Source organism: Gallus gallus, chromosome 5, assembly GCF_016699485.2.
Source record: "Gallus gallus isolate bGalGal1 chromosome 5, bGalGal1.mat.broiler.GRCg7b, whole genome shotgun sequence".
In the NCBI taxonomy this organism is placed as follows: Eukaryota; Metazoa; Chordata; class Aves; order Galliformes; family Phasianidae; genus Gallus; species Gallus gallus.
This window is the reverse complement of record NC_052536.1, coordinates 36026048-36041646: the sequence shown is the minus strand read 5'-3', so window position 1 is coordinate 36041646 and position 15599 is coordinate 36026048. Positions and strand designations below refer to the sequence as shown.

The 15599-nt window shown below is 38.4% G+C and overlaps 1 protein-coding gene across 3 annotated transcripts; it reads left to right on the top strand.

The window, feature by feature from the left end:
* Window positions 1–265: 265 nt before the first annotated feature.
* Window positions 266–13498, top strand: MBIP (MAP3K12 binding inhibitory protein 1). Of its 3 annotated transcripts, none has more exons than XM_046942100.1 (9): window positions 266–432; window positions 3779–3898; window positions 5605–5826; window positions 5930–6026; window positions 7428–7493; window positions 8992–9144; window positions 10088–10185; window positions 11460–11498; window positions 12939–13498. In XM_046942100.1, the coding sequence occupies exons 1-9, from the start codon at window positions 280–282 to the stop codon at window positions 13044–13046; spliced, it is 1056 nt and encodes a 351-aa protein (XP_046798056.1). In that variant the 5' UTR covers window positions 266–279; the 3' UTR covers window positions 13047–13498. The 3 variants fall into 3 exon arrangements, with proteins under 3 accessions (XP_046798056.1, XP_421246.4, XP_046798057.1); XM_421246.8 differs by having other exon boundaries at window positions 12936–13498; XM_046942101.1 differs by lacking the exons at window positions 11460–11498; window positions 12939–13498 and adding an exon at window positions 11379–11459.
* Window positions 13499–15599: the final 2101 nt, after the last annotated feature.

Here is a 15599-nt window from a genome sequence, read left to right as displayed (position 1 = left end):
GTGGACAGGCACGTGTCTTTCCCGGCGGGACAGGGGACCAGAGGAGGACGGGCTGAGCCTGACCAGGACAGCCAGCCCTGCCACAGCTTCCCCACCGGAGCCCTGCTGCGCTGGGCACAGACGCTCCCCGTGAAGAGCACCGAGAACCGCCATCACGGCCGCAACATCAGCCTCCGCAACACGGCCCGCGATTGGCTGCTGCTCCTGTCCATCATCGCGCGGGGGCGGCCCGCGGTCACCGCCTCCCGAGCGGTTCGTCATCGCCGAGCGACGCGTGGCATGTCGCTGGCGGCTGCGGCCCGGGCTGGTGTCATGGCGGCGGCGCCTGGCCTGCCGGAGATCGGTGAGCGTTCTCCGGAGGCCGGAGCCGGGCTGGCGGCCTCGGAGGTGGCGAGTAGCGCCCTGCGCTCCCTGGCTGTGCTGGCGGGGCAGGTGAGTGCGGGGCGGGCGGAGGGGGGGCCCGGAGCCGGCTCAGCCGTGGGCTCGCTCCTGCCGTGCTCGCCCCTTTGGTCCAGCATCTCTGCTTTTCCCTCTCCGCGGGACTCTTCGGGGGTGGCTTAAAGTATAGGGAGAAAAGGAGTCCGCAGTAAGTAAGGGAAGCTGTCACGCCTGCAGGTGACAGCGAGAACGGTGGGGTTGTGTGCGCGGTGCTTAGAAGTGGCGTTGCTCTGTGGTACTTTAGGCTGAAACACCTGCTTGGGGTTTTGGTGGTGATGAATTATGTAGCAGATAGCGCGGCAGTGGTGGGAGGCCCTTATCAAGAGAAGCTTCCAGTAACAACTTAATCATTGCCATAAATAATGTACAAGTTAACTCATCTTCCTCTGTGGAAGCATAGATGTCTTTCTGTGGAGGCAATAGAAGTGCAGTGGTGCTTCTGCAGTTAGGCAGCAGTCTGGGGTCAGGTGGTGAGCTTGTGTCCTGAAGAGCTAATACAGTTATATTAGAGTTGCTGCATGCCCTCAGGTGGGTTGCAGTAGTTATGGAGCAGAATAAAGGTCTTTGGAAACACTGGTGTTTGGAGTGTGTTCTTTCCATGACAGCTTAAAGCCATTTCACTGTGTGCTGTGCTGAACCACGGGTAGGTAGGGCTTTGGTTACCCTGTCTTAGCTGATGAGACTCTTCTAACTGCTCAGTCAAGATCATTTCCAGCCTGTCCAGTTACGTTTTTACCTGCCAGCACTTGAGTTCTGGTAGACTGGTTGTGTTTTAGCAGCTTATCCACTTCAGATATTAATTTTGCACTTTTTACTGATGCTTCTGGTCTCCTTCTCCCTTGTATTGAGATGGCTGAATATTTGCCAGGTCTTCATCTATCACAGTTTGTGATCTGTCATAGCAACTTAAGCTAGATTTGTGCTACCAAGTTGCACTGGAAACAGGAAAATATGCATGCATATATGTGTGTGTGTATATATATATGTGTGTGTGTGTATACATACATATATTAACTAGAACAATGACTTGCAGCACAGTGATTAGGAGGACATCTGGAGATAACAACTCTTGAAACCAATATGGCAGATCCTGGAAAGCTCTTTGAGTCTCAATTTGTGTCGTTCATAAAAAGTATTTCAAAGAGCTGGAATAACTTTTGTTTCTAGAAGTTGCTGTTGAATAGACTCAAGACCTCTAAATCCATGTAGGTTTTGAAGTTATGAAGTTATAGAATTTATAACCCTTCTTTTTACAATTCTTACAGGATGTAAAATAGTGAGAAAAATAAGCATGCAGTGTTTGAAACGTGTTTGGTTGCAGGAGGAGTTTATCCTTTACTTAACAGTGTGTGTGAGTTTATCCCTTGCCTCTTGATTCTAAGTCAGAAGGTATTGTTTTTGCACATTGCACCATACCACTGTGTGATACAAATGTGCACATCAACTGATTCGTTTCAGAAAAGGGGGCTTACTAGGCCATTACAGTAGGACACGTACTTTGTCTCTTATGATAGTGTACCTCTGTACCTGTTTATCCTATCAGCACTCTGTAGTGTAGCATGTATTACTCTCAAAACTTCGGGAAGAAATACTTGCTTCAGATAGTGCCCCTTAGACAATCACCCAGGCACAGACATTTTACTTGTAAGGTGAAGTTTTATTCTACTAAATTCTTAATACGTTCTTATGTTTCTGAGGTTTCATAACAATTATCTACTAAAACATTATTTTCCTTGCCTCTTATGTAGATTAAGTACTAACTAAGAGTAATGTTTGTGAAAATTACCTAAAATACATTACATAGCTAACTAGATAAAAACCATGATTCAGTTGTTATTTTGTCGTGCACTGGAAAACAATGCAAATCTATTAGCTGTTCCCCTAGGTGTTTATTTTTTTTTGTCTCTAAAGGTCAGTAGATCTTCCATCTCTTTTACTATGTAACTGACTTGTAATCTAACACTGAATTTAACAAGGCTGTTCTTTGACTAAAGAATGAGGGTTCAGGCTTGTCCTTCTTTATGTATGATGCTACAGTATTGTTTGGTTCAAAAACTGACATACAGCAACCTCAGGTTCCACTGCTTTGCCTTCAGTGTAATGGAAGCATTCTTGATTTTATTTCTGTTTCATAACATGCTGTGCTATGAAGCAAGTACATATGCATTCTGTGTTCATAATATTTGATGCCGTTGGGAGATAGTGTTGGACCATGTGTTCAAGGTCAATCTTATCATCGATGTGATACTTCTATTTATTTATTTAATTTAATATGGTAGGAATGAGATGTAGATGTACAGATTTGTTCATGACTTGGGATTCTGCATCTGAAACAGAGCACCTGCAGGTTCTGTTGATTTAAACCATTGTTTTATCCGTATTTATAATTTGGGAGATTGCTTAGGGGATGTTTGGTTGGAATTCAATCTAGTCGGCTTGTGAAAATGAAAGTGTTTGTCCCTTCAAGATCTTGTCAGAAAAGCTTTAGTGTAACAAATATGACATAGAGCTGTGTGGAAGTACATAATTAGTGATTATTAACAATCAGTTTTGTATTAAAAAGTTAAACCGATTTTTTTTTAGTTTATAGAAGATATATCATTCCTATAAATATAACTTCTTATAAATATACCTGTGTGTGTTTCTGTTTCTCTTTGTTGTTTTGGGAGTTAAGTGCTGCCATTTCTCATCAAAGTCAATAGGATATGGCAATTGCTATTTGTTTTGAACGCTCATGAAGGAAAACAAGGATTTTGAAGTGGGTTTGACAGTGATGCTGTGTGGTTCAGAGTTTGTTTAACTGGAAGATTTTGTAAAGACTTTAACAGTATTATTTTTGATACAAAGCCTCCTTTGGACTAACAAGTACAGATGGCACAATATCAAGACTGGTCATACAGGCTGATACAGCCTTGCACATTTAATTCACACACATGTATGTAAAGGATAATGCCATTCTGGGTGGGTGTTTCTTCCTGCTGCTGGTTCTATTATCTGTTAAAGAAAATATTTGAGTGATTAGCATGAGCAGTATGCTCAAGTACAGTGGTTAATTGAGTAGAGAATTTACCAAAGTTAAAGGTCTAATTAATACAGTGAAAGCGTGTTTAGATAGTTAGAATTTTCTAATTTTTGAACATATTCTACTAATACTAGCTTACTTTGAAAGTGATGGCTACTTGAATTATAATGTCAAACCTATCCTATATCGCCACGTAAAGGTGGGGTCTGCATGACATTGAGCATAATTGTTGTCCTGTAGGTCTCCTGTATGCTTTTCTGACATTAATATGGCATAATGTACTGTTTTTTTTGCGGTGTTTGTTCTTCCCCGTGGAAGCTTAACCTTGGAGATGATGTCGTGAAAGTTGTGATCGATTGGAGCAAGCTTCAGAGCACATCAGCACTTCAGCCAACACTGCTCTTTAGTGCACTTCAGCAGCATATTCTATGTTTGCAGGTAAATATTTCATTGGACACCTTCAACTTGACTGAAGTGGTCAACAACTGAATGTAGCCACACTACCTAAACTGAAAAATTTTAGTTGTTTTGATCTTACTGCTATGTTCAACAAAAAAGGGTTCACAAGTATTACACTTGAAATCCTGGTATGCTTCATAGGTACCTGCACTTACAGATTTTTCGTATTAATGGTGGGAATAGCCACTGTAGGTGAGCAGGCTGAATAAATGCAGCCTCATTGATTTCTAGACTTGCATTGTAAATGTGATACATTTCCATCTATGGTGGGTTATAATTAAGCAATAAGACACGGCAGGTGTGTGTCATGCTATGATAATGATTCCATGCGTTGGGTGAGTTTTGAGGCTCATGGAGTGCTTTCAGTGGTTCAAGAAGTGGCATTATCCCAGCATGACACATCCTGGAGTGTCTTACTGCAATTAAATATATTTTCAGCGTAGGTTTTTTTGTTTTTTTTAAAGGTAATTTCTTTGACATTAATGTCTCATCCTGCCAAGTAGCCAGTCACTATTACTGTCATTTCTTTTAGCTATGCGAAACTTTCCAATCCAGTCAAAAGTAGCTATAATTTAGTTGCACGGTGGTATCAGCTGGTATCTGAACAGTGTTTTGACTTTGATAGCTGATGTGTAAAAGATGGGAATTTGAATTTCCATTTTCCCTTCGGCTAGTCAACAAATTATTTCAAGAGTGCAGTTCTGCGGCAGTGAAAAACAAAGTTTGTGTATTTGCTTGTCTACAGGTATAGGAAAATCCCTTTGTGTTTCCCAGATAAGCAAAATCTTTCTTGGGATAAACACACAGAGAAAACGAGCCAGATACAAGCAAGTAGAAATTACTAGTAGTGTTCCTTCAGTTCAGTAGAGGAATTTCTTGAAAAGGCTTGCAAAAATCAGGTGGTATTTATAAACAATAAATCTGAATTTCTGGAGGGAAAGCAGAGGCGTAAATTTAGATGAAACTGGTAAAAACAAAAATGAGAGTATGTGACTTCTGTACATACAGATGTATATACAGCACGGTTTTGTTTTTACATCTTGTGGAAGAGTTACTACAGTAGAACAATAAGCTTTTATTTTGCTGCTACAAATGTTAGTGCGCATTCTCATTTAATTTCATGACCTAAGTAGATAATCAGCCATGTCAAGAAAAGCATGTGTTCTGGATAATACTTATATATTTCATGTCTGTGTTCTCTCATTCACTTGGGCAACTGCAGTTTCAAGTGGAGAATGTAGTGCTCCGGTGATAAAGTAAAGGCTTTACAGCGTGAAAGCATTGGCTTTCGTGTCAAGAAGGAAGAATACTAAGCCTTACAGTTCTGAGTAGGCATTTGAATGACGTGGTAGTTAAGTGGCACTGGTGCCAATGATTGAAGCTTTTGATTTAGCTACTAACACATGAGTACCTGATAGATTTTTCTCAGAAATTTGGGAGTTTTCCTGTACAAATCTCTAAAAGACCAAGGTCAAAAAGACCAAAGTCATAGTGTACGCAGTGTTTGGAATGATAGATTCTTATTTTTTTTTTAATTACCTTCCTCTGTCAGAAGCAAATGTTGCATTTCCTAAAATTATTTCAGTAGGTCTGTTTTGGAACTTATAGTAGTACTTGGCCTTTTCTGTTCATCCCCTCCCCCCCCCCCTCCCTTTTAACCCTAACGTACTGTTTTCTTTGTTCAGCCTCTTTTAGAAAAACTCCAGCCACTGATTAAAGAGGAAAGTGTAGGTCACGTTGAACCTGCAGGTAAAACAGAAGACCAAAGTTGTGAAACAAGTTTAAATGTTTATGATAGTAACTCTCAGACTGAAGAAAAATATGCAAATTATGACTTGGGAGATCTGAAGGATGCGCATACTAATTTTGATCCAGAGGTGGTCCAAATAAAAGCTGGAAAAGCAGAAGTAAGTGATTTCCCTAAATTAGAAAAAAGAAAGGTCTTTTTCTTTCTAAGTTTTAAATTTAAAGAATGAAATAGATATATGCCATCATGTTTGTTACCTACAGATTGACAGGCGGATATCAGCCTTCATCAAGAGGAAACAAGCTGAGATCAATGAAAATAATGTCAGGGAATTTTGCAATGTTATTGATTGTAATCAAGGTAACTGGCTAGCCAGACTTTAATCTTCATAGCAATTTAAGTTTGTTTTATTTTAATTTTAAAAGAAGTATTTTTCAAGGGCACTATTTGATATTTAAAATGCAACTTTATTTTAAGAGTAACTTTAAAAAAAAATGTTAAGAATATGCACATGCTCTGCAGATGTTGCCAGACAGACCAAGGTGGGAAAACAACCAGGAAATGCATAATGGATTCTGTACGGAAAGCTTACAGCTCTTACTGCGACCAGATTACTTTTGTAGCTGTTGTTCTCAGTGTTTTAGTTAGATTTTTCCTTCCAAAGTTAACAGAATTGAGATTCATATATGTCTTGGGAATTGCATATATTTCAAACTGAAGTTACTTTAATGCTAGCTGCATTACAAATAAATATATCTGTAATCAATTTTAATTATGAGCTACTTAGAATAACTATTTTATTTCGACACAACTCACACTATTGCTATTTTTAATATATCACCTGGCATAAATGACTATATCCGTAACCAGTCTTAAATCCATCTGGTAGACAGGATCCCATTAGCACAATTAGTGCCTGTGTAGCCAGCAAAGACACTTCTATGTACATAAGTAGTAAAGAGACATAGATTTTTCTATGTAACTGTGAACCCCCGTGTGCGCTGTCTCTGTGAAGTCCTTCATACTGTTAGAGATCAAAGCTTATTTTTCCATAAGTTTCACAGAGAATTTATGCAGAAGACACTAGCTGGTAAAATATTGCTTCTTAAAACTTTTAATTAGGTTACTGAAGAAATGACTAGTCTTTCTTTTGTATGTTCAGCCATAATAAAATACTTACAGAGCTTTGGTGTATTTATATTTAAATAGAAATGTTAGAATAAACTGAGATGGCCTGTACTGACAGGTTTTATGTCTAAGCAAATTAAAGAAGCCACAGGCATCAGAGTAAATGCAGGAAGGTGCAGAAAGGATGCTGATCAGTAAGCCAGACCAGTCTAAAAATAGGAAGAAAGCAGTTGTAAGAAAGGACATAAAAGTAAAACAGCACTGGTGTGCAAGAGAGAAACTTCTGTGCAGGAAGAAACAAATGACAGAACAACACAATGAAAACTAAAAAAAGAAATAGATTAGAAGAAATTTGATCCTGATCCGATAACCTTGTGTATATTTGTGCCCATATTTATGGAGGTGACTTAGCCAGGTAAAACTGATAGGTCCATGCAAGTGTGTGAAATTATGTATGAGCATGTTTTTATAGGATGAATGATTTCTGACGCTTTTGTTGTATGAAAAATGTTAATTAAATTAGATTGGCTTCGAAACTATGATTGTTAGAATATTTTAAATTGTAAATACATAATTAGGGCCTTACTCTTCTTTTTTAAATGTTTTTTCTTGTTATCATTACTATTTGTTTAGAAAATAGTTGTGCCAGAACGGATGCTATTTTCACACCCTATCCTGGATTTAAAAGCCATATAAAGGGTAAGCAACTCTTTTAATATCCATTTATTAAGAAAGTTAAGATAGAGCAGTACTCATAAATTTTGGCTTACAGTCTTTTTACAGAGTTCTTATAAATGGAAAGTTAACAAATTGATTTATGACTCTAACGAATACTTTAAATCTTCCCTTACCTCTTCAAGTTTTTTTTTATCCCATAATTATGTCAGTAGGCTATTGGTTATGCACTGAATACCAAATCCTTTGATGAGTAGCCTGTTGTCATTGCCTGAAAGCAAAGATGAAAAACATAAAGCAGGACAGAGAAGCTCTTCTGAGCAATTCTTAGTTTTTCTGCTAAGGTAAGGCCATCAGTCCAGTTAAGGAATTGATTAATTTAAAATAGAAGATAATTTTATTTAATCTTAATGTAGTTACATCAAATTAGAAAACAATCCAGAGGCAGAGTGGAAGTTCCAAGTCAGACAGAGGAATTTTAGGAACAAAGTTACCACTGCACTATTTTTTTGCAAAGGAGTGAATGGTGTAGAAGTTATTGTACAGCAGATATCGTGTGTAAAAGGTTGCTTTTACACAGGTTACTCTGATTAAAACAGTCAAAATCCAAGAATGGAAGTAACCTTCTCTTCCTTTTTTTAAGAAACTGCCCTGAAGCACAATGCTGGTTATAAGCATTAAGGGGTCTGGTGAGTTGAGGTAGAGGGAGAAGTAAAGCCAGCACTAATTTTTTACTTGAATTGTAGCTTTGTGTGGGGAGAAAAAGGTTACACTTCAAGTAACTGAAACCTGAACAGTATCTGAAAGTTTAATGACACAGAGAAAGGAACTGGGAAGCAAGAATGTAACTTGGCCATTCCAACCTACAGTGTGAGGTGTGTCAATGTGCTGCAGTGTTTGGAGTCACCAGTGTAGTCTTGAACTCTGCAGTACCCTGCAGTAATCCTATTTGAAAGGACTTGAGAAATTACCCCGATTAAAGAGAAGTAACCAAAGTCTTTTGATGAAGACACAGTTCAACAGGGGTAGAAGGTGAAGCAGGTGAAAATCCAATGTCTGCTACCTGAATAACAAAAATTGGAGAGAACTCCCTGAGATTTATAGTCGTTCTTATAATTGTATCTCTTCCCTCAACTACAGGTATTAATGGTTCTCCCTATAATATTTGGTCTCCCTCTTCTTTGCATTCACAACAGTTCGCACATGCAGCTTGTGACATATCTATTTTTCTGCTGTTTATCTGCAGCTGATGACATGAATGTGATTTTTTTTCTTCCTTTGCAAATGCAGAGTCCTAGGTTTTTATTTAGTTACTGATATATTTAAAAACAAGGACTTAGACTGAACTTTTGATCTCTGTGTTTATGAGACCCTTCAAATACAAGATTAGTGAAAAAGATTTAGCACACAGCTTTTCAGGTTTTAGTAATGTTAATTATTTAATAATATGTTTTGTTTTAATTACACATATGTTGATATGTTTCATGTGCACGTGTGTTAAATTTGTGTTCTCCTTACTTAGTTTCTAGGGTAGTAAATACATATGGACCTCAGACTAGATCTGAAGGAACACATAGTTCCAATCATAAAGCCAGTGTACCTGTTCATGACTGTGGAAACCAAGCTGTTGAGGAGAGATTGCAGAACATTGAGGCGCACTTACGGTTACAAACAGGTTTGTACCATGCTTAAGTTTTGATATGGATGTACCAGTTTGTGCTACAGTTATCATTCCTGTAGTAAAACTGGGCAAGTCAGTAAGTTCTGTGACAGTAAAAACAGTAGGCTAGATGCGTTAAAGAGTTTTGTCACCTAAGTACTATAGTCTTGATATTTGGGACCATATGCCCAAAACGAAATGCAGATTTATGCCCAAATTAGGATGCTGAGTTGATAAATATACATCCTGGTCAGGACTACGTTGTCATTCTAATCGGAATACCCAGTAGTCATGATAAACTGTGATTTTGTAGAATGCTACGTAGCATACATTAGGTGCTTTGTAAGGGTGATTTTTTGCTCACTTCCAGTCTTATGTGGGGAGGCAAGCCCAAGCTGCTTTAGTACAGCTGCCAACAAGTGGCAGGTTGAAGGAGTTTGTTTGTTTGTTTAAATGGTCTATTATTTCATTCACCACGCACATTTCCCGTCCCTTTTTCTACCATTTATGGCCAGGTAAATGATGTTCTTTGTCAAGCACAACTCATGCCTATCCTCCAGGCTTGATACTCTGTAGATAGGCTCCCTTAAAGACAGTCTGGCATAGCAGTGCTGAATCTGTGCATTATTTGCCATCCTGTGTGCTCCCTCCTGCTGTCAGTGGTAATGTTTGGTGTATGTTTGTATTTTAAGAGTGATTATTTTTTGTTCCAGGGACTTTTTCAGACATACACTCAACTTTGTCCATGAAGTTGTTGTTGCCTTTGCAGATTGTAGTAGCTTATCAACCAGATTTTACTGTGATTTGTATTAATTGCCCTTCCCTTTCATTTTCCCACCAGCTTGCTAACTTTCAGGTTGCTAGCTGGACTCAAAGAATGAAAAACTTGCTATCTTTAGTTTAAAATGTTATTTAAGTGCTTTTCCTGATTTTTCTCTATTTGTACTGGTGTACTTAGGTGGTCCTGTACCAAGAGACATTTATCAGAGAATTAAGAAGCTTGAAGATAAAATTCTTGAGCTGGAAGGACTGTCTCCTGAATACTTTCAATCTGTAGTAAGAATTTTTTCTCAACTTATGGATACTTAAGTAATTGTTGTTTGATGTACAAAAGTGGAATAGGTTGGAGTGCAGCTACTATTGATAGACAACTCTGGCTTGGTGTAACGGTTGCATTTCATGTGTGGGCCGTCTGTGCCCATACATAAATTCATAGTTCTACCTAACAATGCAGCTACCTGAGCTTAACTAATTTTTAAGAGACTTACTATAAGCAACAGCAGATTTTTTTTTTTATCCCTAAAATACAGAGTGCATATAATGACGTGAAAATTAACTGAAGTTTTGATCTTTGTACAAGTCATTAATGGCTTAAAAATCAGCTGCAGTTCTTTGCTTCTCTGTACATGATATGATTTCTAAGGATCAGAGTAACCATTCAGAAGTTGTCTATTTCACGTAATTCAGTGACTTTGGTTTGTTTGTTACCAGTCTACAGGCAAAATTCGGTCTCTTTATAAATAGTAGACTGTATCCTTTATTTACCTGTGGAGATTTGGGCAATGAGTACACTAAATCTTTACTACAGTAAAAACTGCAGAAATTTCTCATCTAGTATTTTGTTCTTCCTTCTTTCCCTATGTAATAATTAGTCAAAATGTTTGTTACTCTTGATCATATTGTGATTTGTATGTTTTCTCTGGCAACCTACTAAAGAGGAATCAAGATTTAAAGACCAATAGCCATAATAGAATTCTTTGTTTTGTTTTTTCTATGCTGGAGGCCAATGAAGTTGATTTTCTTTGAAGCTATTCCTTCAAGTTGTTGGGATTTAGAAGTTAAAAACATGTACTTCCATATGCTGAAATTTCCTTTGAAAGTACTTTAGGATCTTCTCTGATAATGTGGATATGAGTGATGGTGGCAAGATTAGTATTGTGGACTAATTGCCTTTTTTTTTCCTCCCTGAGATTTGCATAAATATTTGTGTGGATACAGGAAAATCTTAAAAATATTGAGAGTTTCAAGAGCTGGATATTGATCTTTGTTTTCACTGAAGGAAGCTCCAGTTAAATTGCTGGTGAACATGTTAGCTGCCGAGCACAGAGAAGCTTTGACAGCTTCTGACTGCTCTCCAGTGATATTTTTCATGATCTAAAGTACACTTAGTATAAAAAGATTTCCTTAATCTTTGGAATGGCAGTTAGTGTTCTTTCTGTACTTTAAGACACTTGTCAATATTGTTACAGACTCTGTGGATTTCAGGATTACCTGCAGTCACATCCTCTGTCAGTGTAACATTAAGTCTGTTTTGATTGTCTTTTCTTTAGAGCTGTTCTGGCAAGAGGAGAAAGGTTCAACCTCCTCATGTAAGTGTTATTAATTTTTACTTACTTTCAGTTTAGAATGTTTTGAGAAAGAGAAGTAAACAGAAGTTCTACCAAGCAAATATCTGACTTTTGAAAAACAGCTGTGTGAGTATTGGGTAGCTTGCTGCCAAAGGAAGGGAAGAAAAAAAGGAGAAAGTTAAGAGGTGTCACAGTGAAATAAGTCTTCTATAAGTCTGTACTAGGTTGGGTGTGTTAGTGTTTTCACTGATTTAAAAAAATATAATAAACTAACTCTACGAGAGATACTAACTGTGCTAAAAGTAACGAGCAGATTGTAAATTCTTTTCAGCTTCTTTGTAACATCATCTGATTCTTTTGATTGGTTTTTAATTACTTTATTAGTTTATGAAGAGGTGATATAAGTGGAAGTGGCTGGCTCAGCAAGAGTTCTGGAGAAAGATCTGACATTATAGAGGATATAGGCTTAAGTCAGTGAGAATTGCTGTTCTTGCAACACTCACATCAGCGATTACATTAATACATGATCACATTTATCCTTAATGTATGGGAGGACGATAGCTGACATGCAGTCTATCACTCTCCATCACTCTTGATGACAGGTGACTGGGAGAGCACTTAGAATGGCATGTGGGCCACATAAACCTTGAGGAATTGAGCTTATTTACAAAAAAAAAAAAAAAAACAAGAAAACTTCTTTAGTGCGGGTGGTAATGGTTTAAACTGGTCTAGGAATCACAGGCAAATTGTTTGCACTTTTGCTTCCCATGTGACCAGAAGGGGTGGACTCAAGATGGAGCCACCCTGGGCTCCTACATGGGCCAGCCACTGAAGGGAGAGCTTCTCTTGGACCTAGGGCTGCTTCCTGACCACCTCTTCACCAGTTGGATGACTTCAACTCTTCTTTCTGTACATGACTATTGGACTACCTGCATATGCTTTGCCTGGTATTGCTGAGAACCTGTTAGAAGCGATTTTGCTTGTTTGTAAGCAGAACAGTGTGAAATATCCTTATAAAATGAGAAATGGCTAGTTGTTTTTATTTAAGAAGAGGTAAAAAAAAACCCCAAAACTATCAGGTTACATCAGCACAGAGGAGGTTGATGTTGGACAATAAGACTAAAAACCCTTCAGTTGTAAAGCTGAGTTCTGTGAGCGTGGAGGTAGTTTTGTCCAGTTTTACCACCAAAGGATTTTTGTGTTGCTTTCATCATCAGATTAAACAAGCATCTAATGAAAGTAGCATAGATATATTGATACATAATTGGTACTGTGTTTTCTAACTAACTTTACATTCTTCCCTTTCAAATTTAAATAGTCACAGATGAGTCAGACAACTCTGCAGAAGTTCTTTTGTCATCAGGTGCAATATGAAATGACCACCAGTATTGAGTAGTAGGCCACTCTTTAAGCAGTTAGAAGATGTAAATGCTTATGGTTTTTATTTTGATCTTCTAGCAGAACTATTCATTGGTGGAACTTGATGAAAAGATCAATGCTATAAAACAAGCATTACTGAGGAAGACAAAGGAAAGCAAGTCCAGGGAGGCCGAGCATCTTCTTCGATAATTAAAGAGTCTCCAGAATCTCATTGTGTTTCATACTTAGCCAAGCAGTAGACCAAGTGGTGTTCATCGAAAATGACTTCAGCAGTGAAAATAAAGCATGCGTGTATAAGCTCTTTTTGGATGTTTTTGAAAGCTTGCTTTCTGAAGAACTCATTTAAAAACAATCTTATGAATGAAATAGTTACTTTAAAATGAAGAATGTTTTAGAAATAGCATTCTAATAATCCATTCCCTTCTGTTATAAAGGAGGATTGTAGTATTGTTCTTATGTGGAAGGTCTCATCTGTCATACGAAAGCCACATCTCATATGTACTTCTTGATAATCAAGTATTCAGAAGGGCTGTCTTTTGAATGTTTTTCATGTAAGTAGCTTGTGTAGACTTGTGGAATAAATAAAATGAAATGTGTCTTCATAACTGTCTTAGTAAAAAATAAAAAGGGTATTAACAAAAGTTGCAGTATCCATAGTTATGTGCACGTTCTCTGCATTTGTCATTATTTTCACAGCCACTGTAAATTTAGCAAATTGCATTTTTGCTATATTTCAAACAAAGATGGTTACAAAAATCCTGCATTTGTAAATAGAGACATACCTGTCCTTCACTTCCTCTGTGTCCTAAAATAATGCAAGCTTCATTTTGTACTAGCAGACACGATGTGCTCTAAAAACCATTGAAGAGGAGGTGGTAGGAGGCACCAGCTTCCCTTGCTTCCCTCAGGTTGAGCCTTCCCACCAGTATTCCATTACTTTTTGTTGCCTTGGGACAGACGGCAACAGAGTGGTAATCTGACAAAATAGTGTCTGCCTTGGAAGTGCAGATAAAGCAAAGATGTGGAACTGAATTCCTCCTTGTTTAAAAAATTGCACCCATTGCTACTTATCAGCACTTGCTGAACATTTATGGATACCAAACAGTGGATACCAGCACAGTGATGTTGTGGGTGGTGCGTTTCAGCTGTGGTGATAGCAACATGAAAGACAAGCCTCAGTCCAGAGAGCCATGCACAGCTGTCATGCCATAAAATGAAGAGCATCTCTCTCACTCAGCTCACCTGTATAAGTTGGCTACTGGTTGTGCCTATGTTGAAAAATAGTAGGTAGCTGAGAATTTGCTCTATTGAAGTGTGGTACTGTGCTCTTCCTATCTGTTTTGGTTCCCATGGAAATAATAGGAGGCATTGCTTTCAGAGCAACCCACATAAAAATGATAGTTACCTGTTCAGATCCTTACTGGCAACCCACAAAGACAGACCTGTCTGCACCTAGGACCATTGCTCAGATTGTATGCTACATATCAACGGAGTTTAAGATATAGGTTACTTTTGTTACACAGTACTGCCATTGCTTTAAGTCCTAGTGACTCATATTATGAGGGATGGTGTGGTGAAGAAGCAAGTGTTACCACAAGCAGTTAAGTTTAATGTGTTCCCTACAGTACATATGTACTATATCTGAAGATGCAGAATTTCAGAAAGAGTATAATAGAGATAACTAGGCCTGACACAATGCCCTTCTCTTGGCAGTAGTTTAAATATGGCTGGGATGTGGCAGTTATAAATGGGGACATGGAGCATAATTGCAAGGATTATGAAGTGTTAAACAGGTTGAATTATGCTGCAGATAAATGAAGATACTGTTTTCCTTCATCTCCAACTAGAACTAGCAAGGAAATAAAGTAGGGAGGACCCTTTCATACGAGGTTTTCCACTCATGCTGCTCCTAGCATCCAGAAAGGCTACCCATTTCCCAGCTCTGATGTCTCTCATTTCCTCTCAGTGCAGATAAACACAACACATTCTTTATAAGCTCACAAACGAGTATGCTGTTATTAATAAGTCCATCTATCCTTCAATCTGAGACAAGGTCCTAACACCATTCCCATCTCACCACAGCCAGTAGTGTCAGTGCTGACATCAGCCAGCCAGGAGTGCCAAAAGTGGCTGCTGAGTTCTGTTACTGGAGTGAAGCAAGAATAAGAACAGATTCTCTGGTAGGACAAAGTCAACACCTAGCTTGGCAGAAGCCAAAACACACTGGGATTTGGGTTACAAAGCTGTGATCTTGTGTAGATTTCCCCAGTGGGGAGTTCCAGTGTGTAGCACAACATGTATCATCCAGCAATAGATAGATCACGAAGTTCAGATTAAATTGTGTGAACGTTCCCCACAGATGACCAATCCATAGACTTTAAAATTTCATGTCTCTATAAGGAATAGCATTGCTTAATTGACTTACACAGGAAGGATTTACCAGGATTCTAGCACAGTTGTTTTGATTTATCAATACCAAGAAGCTTATCCTGCTGTAAATTGGCTAAAATAGAATGACCACAGTGAGTCCTGCTACAGAGAGACTGCAAAGCATTTCAGTCTGCCAGGACTCTTAGCTGAGCTGGGTATTTTCTGTCATGATCATGTTTTCAAGGTGCATACTTTGAAGGGAATGCTTATAAATCTGTCACCTAACAAGATTTGAAAGGATAGCTTGGCTTTCACTACAAGAAGTCAAGGAAGCCTTGCATCCCAGCTGCATTACAGAAGAACTCAAGTAGA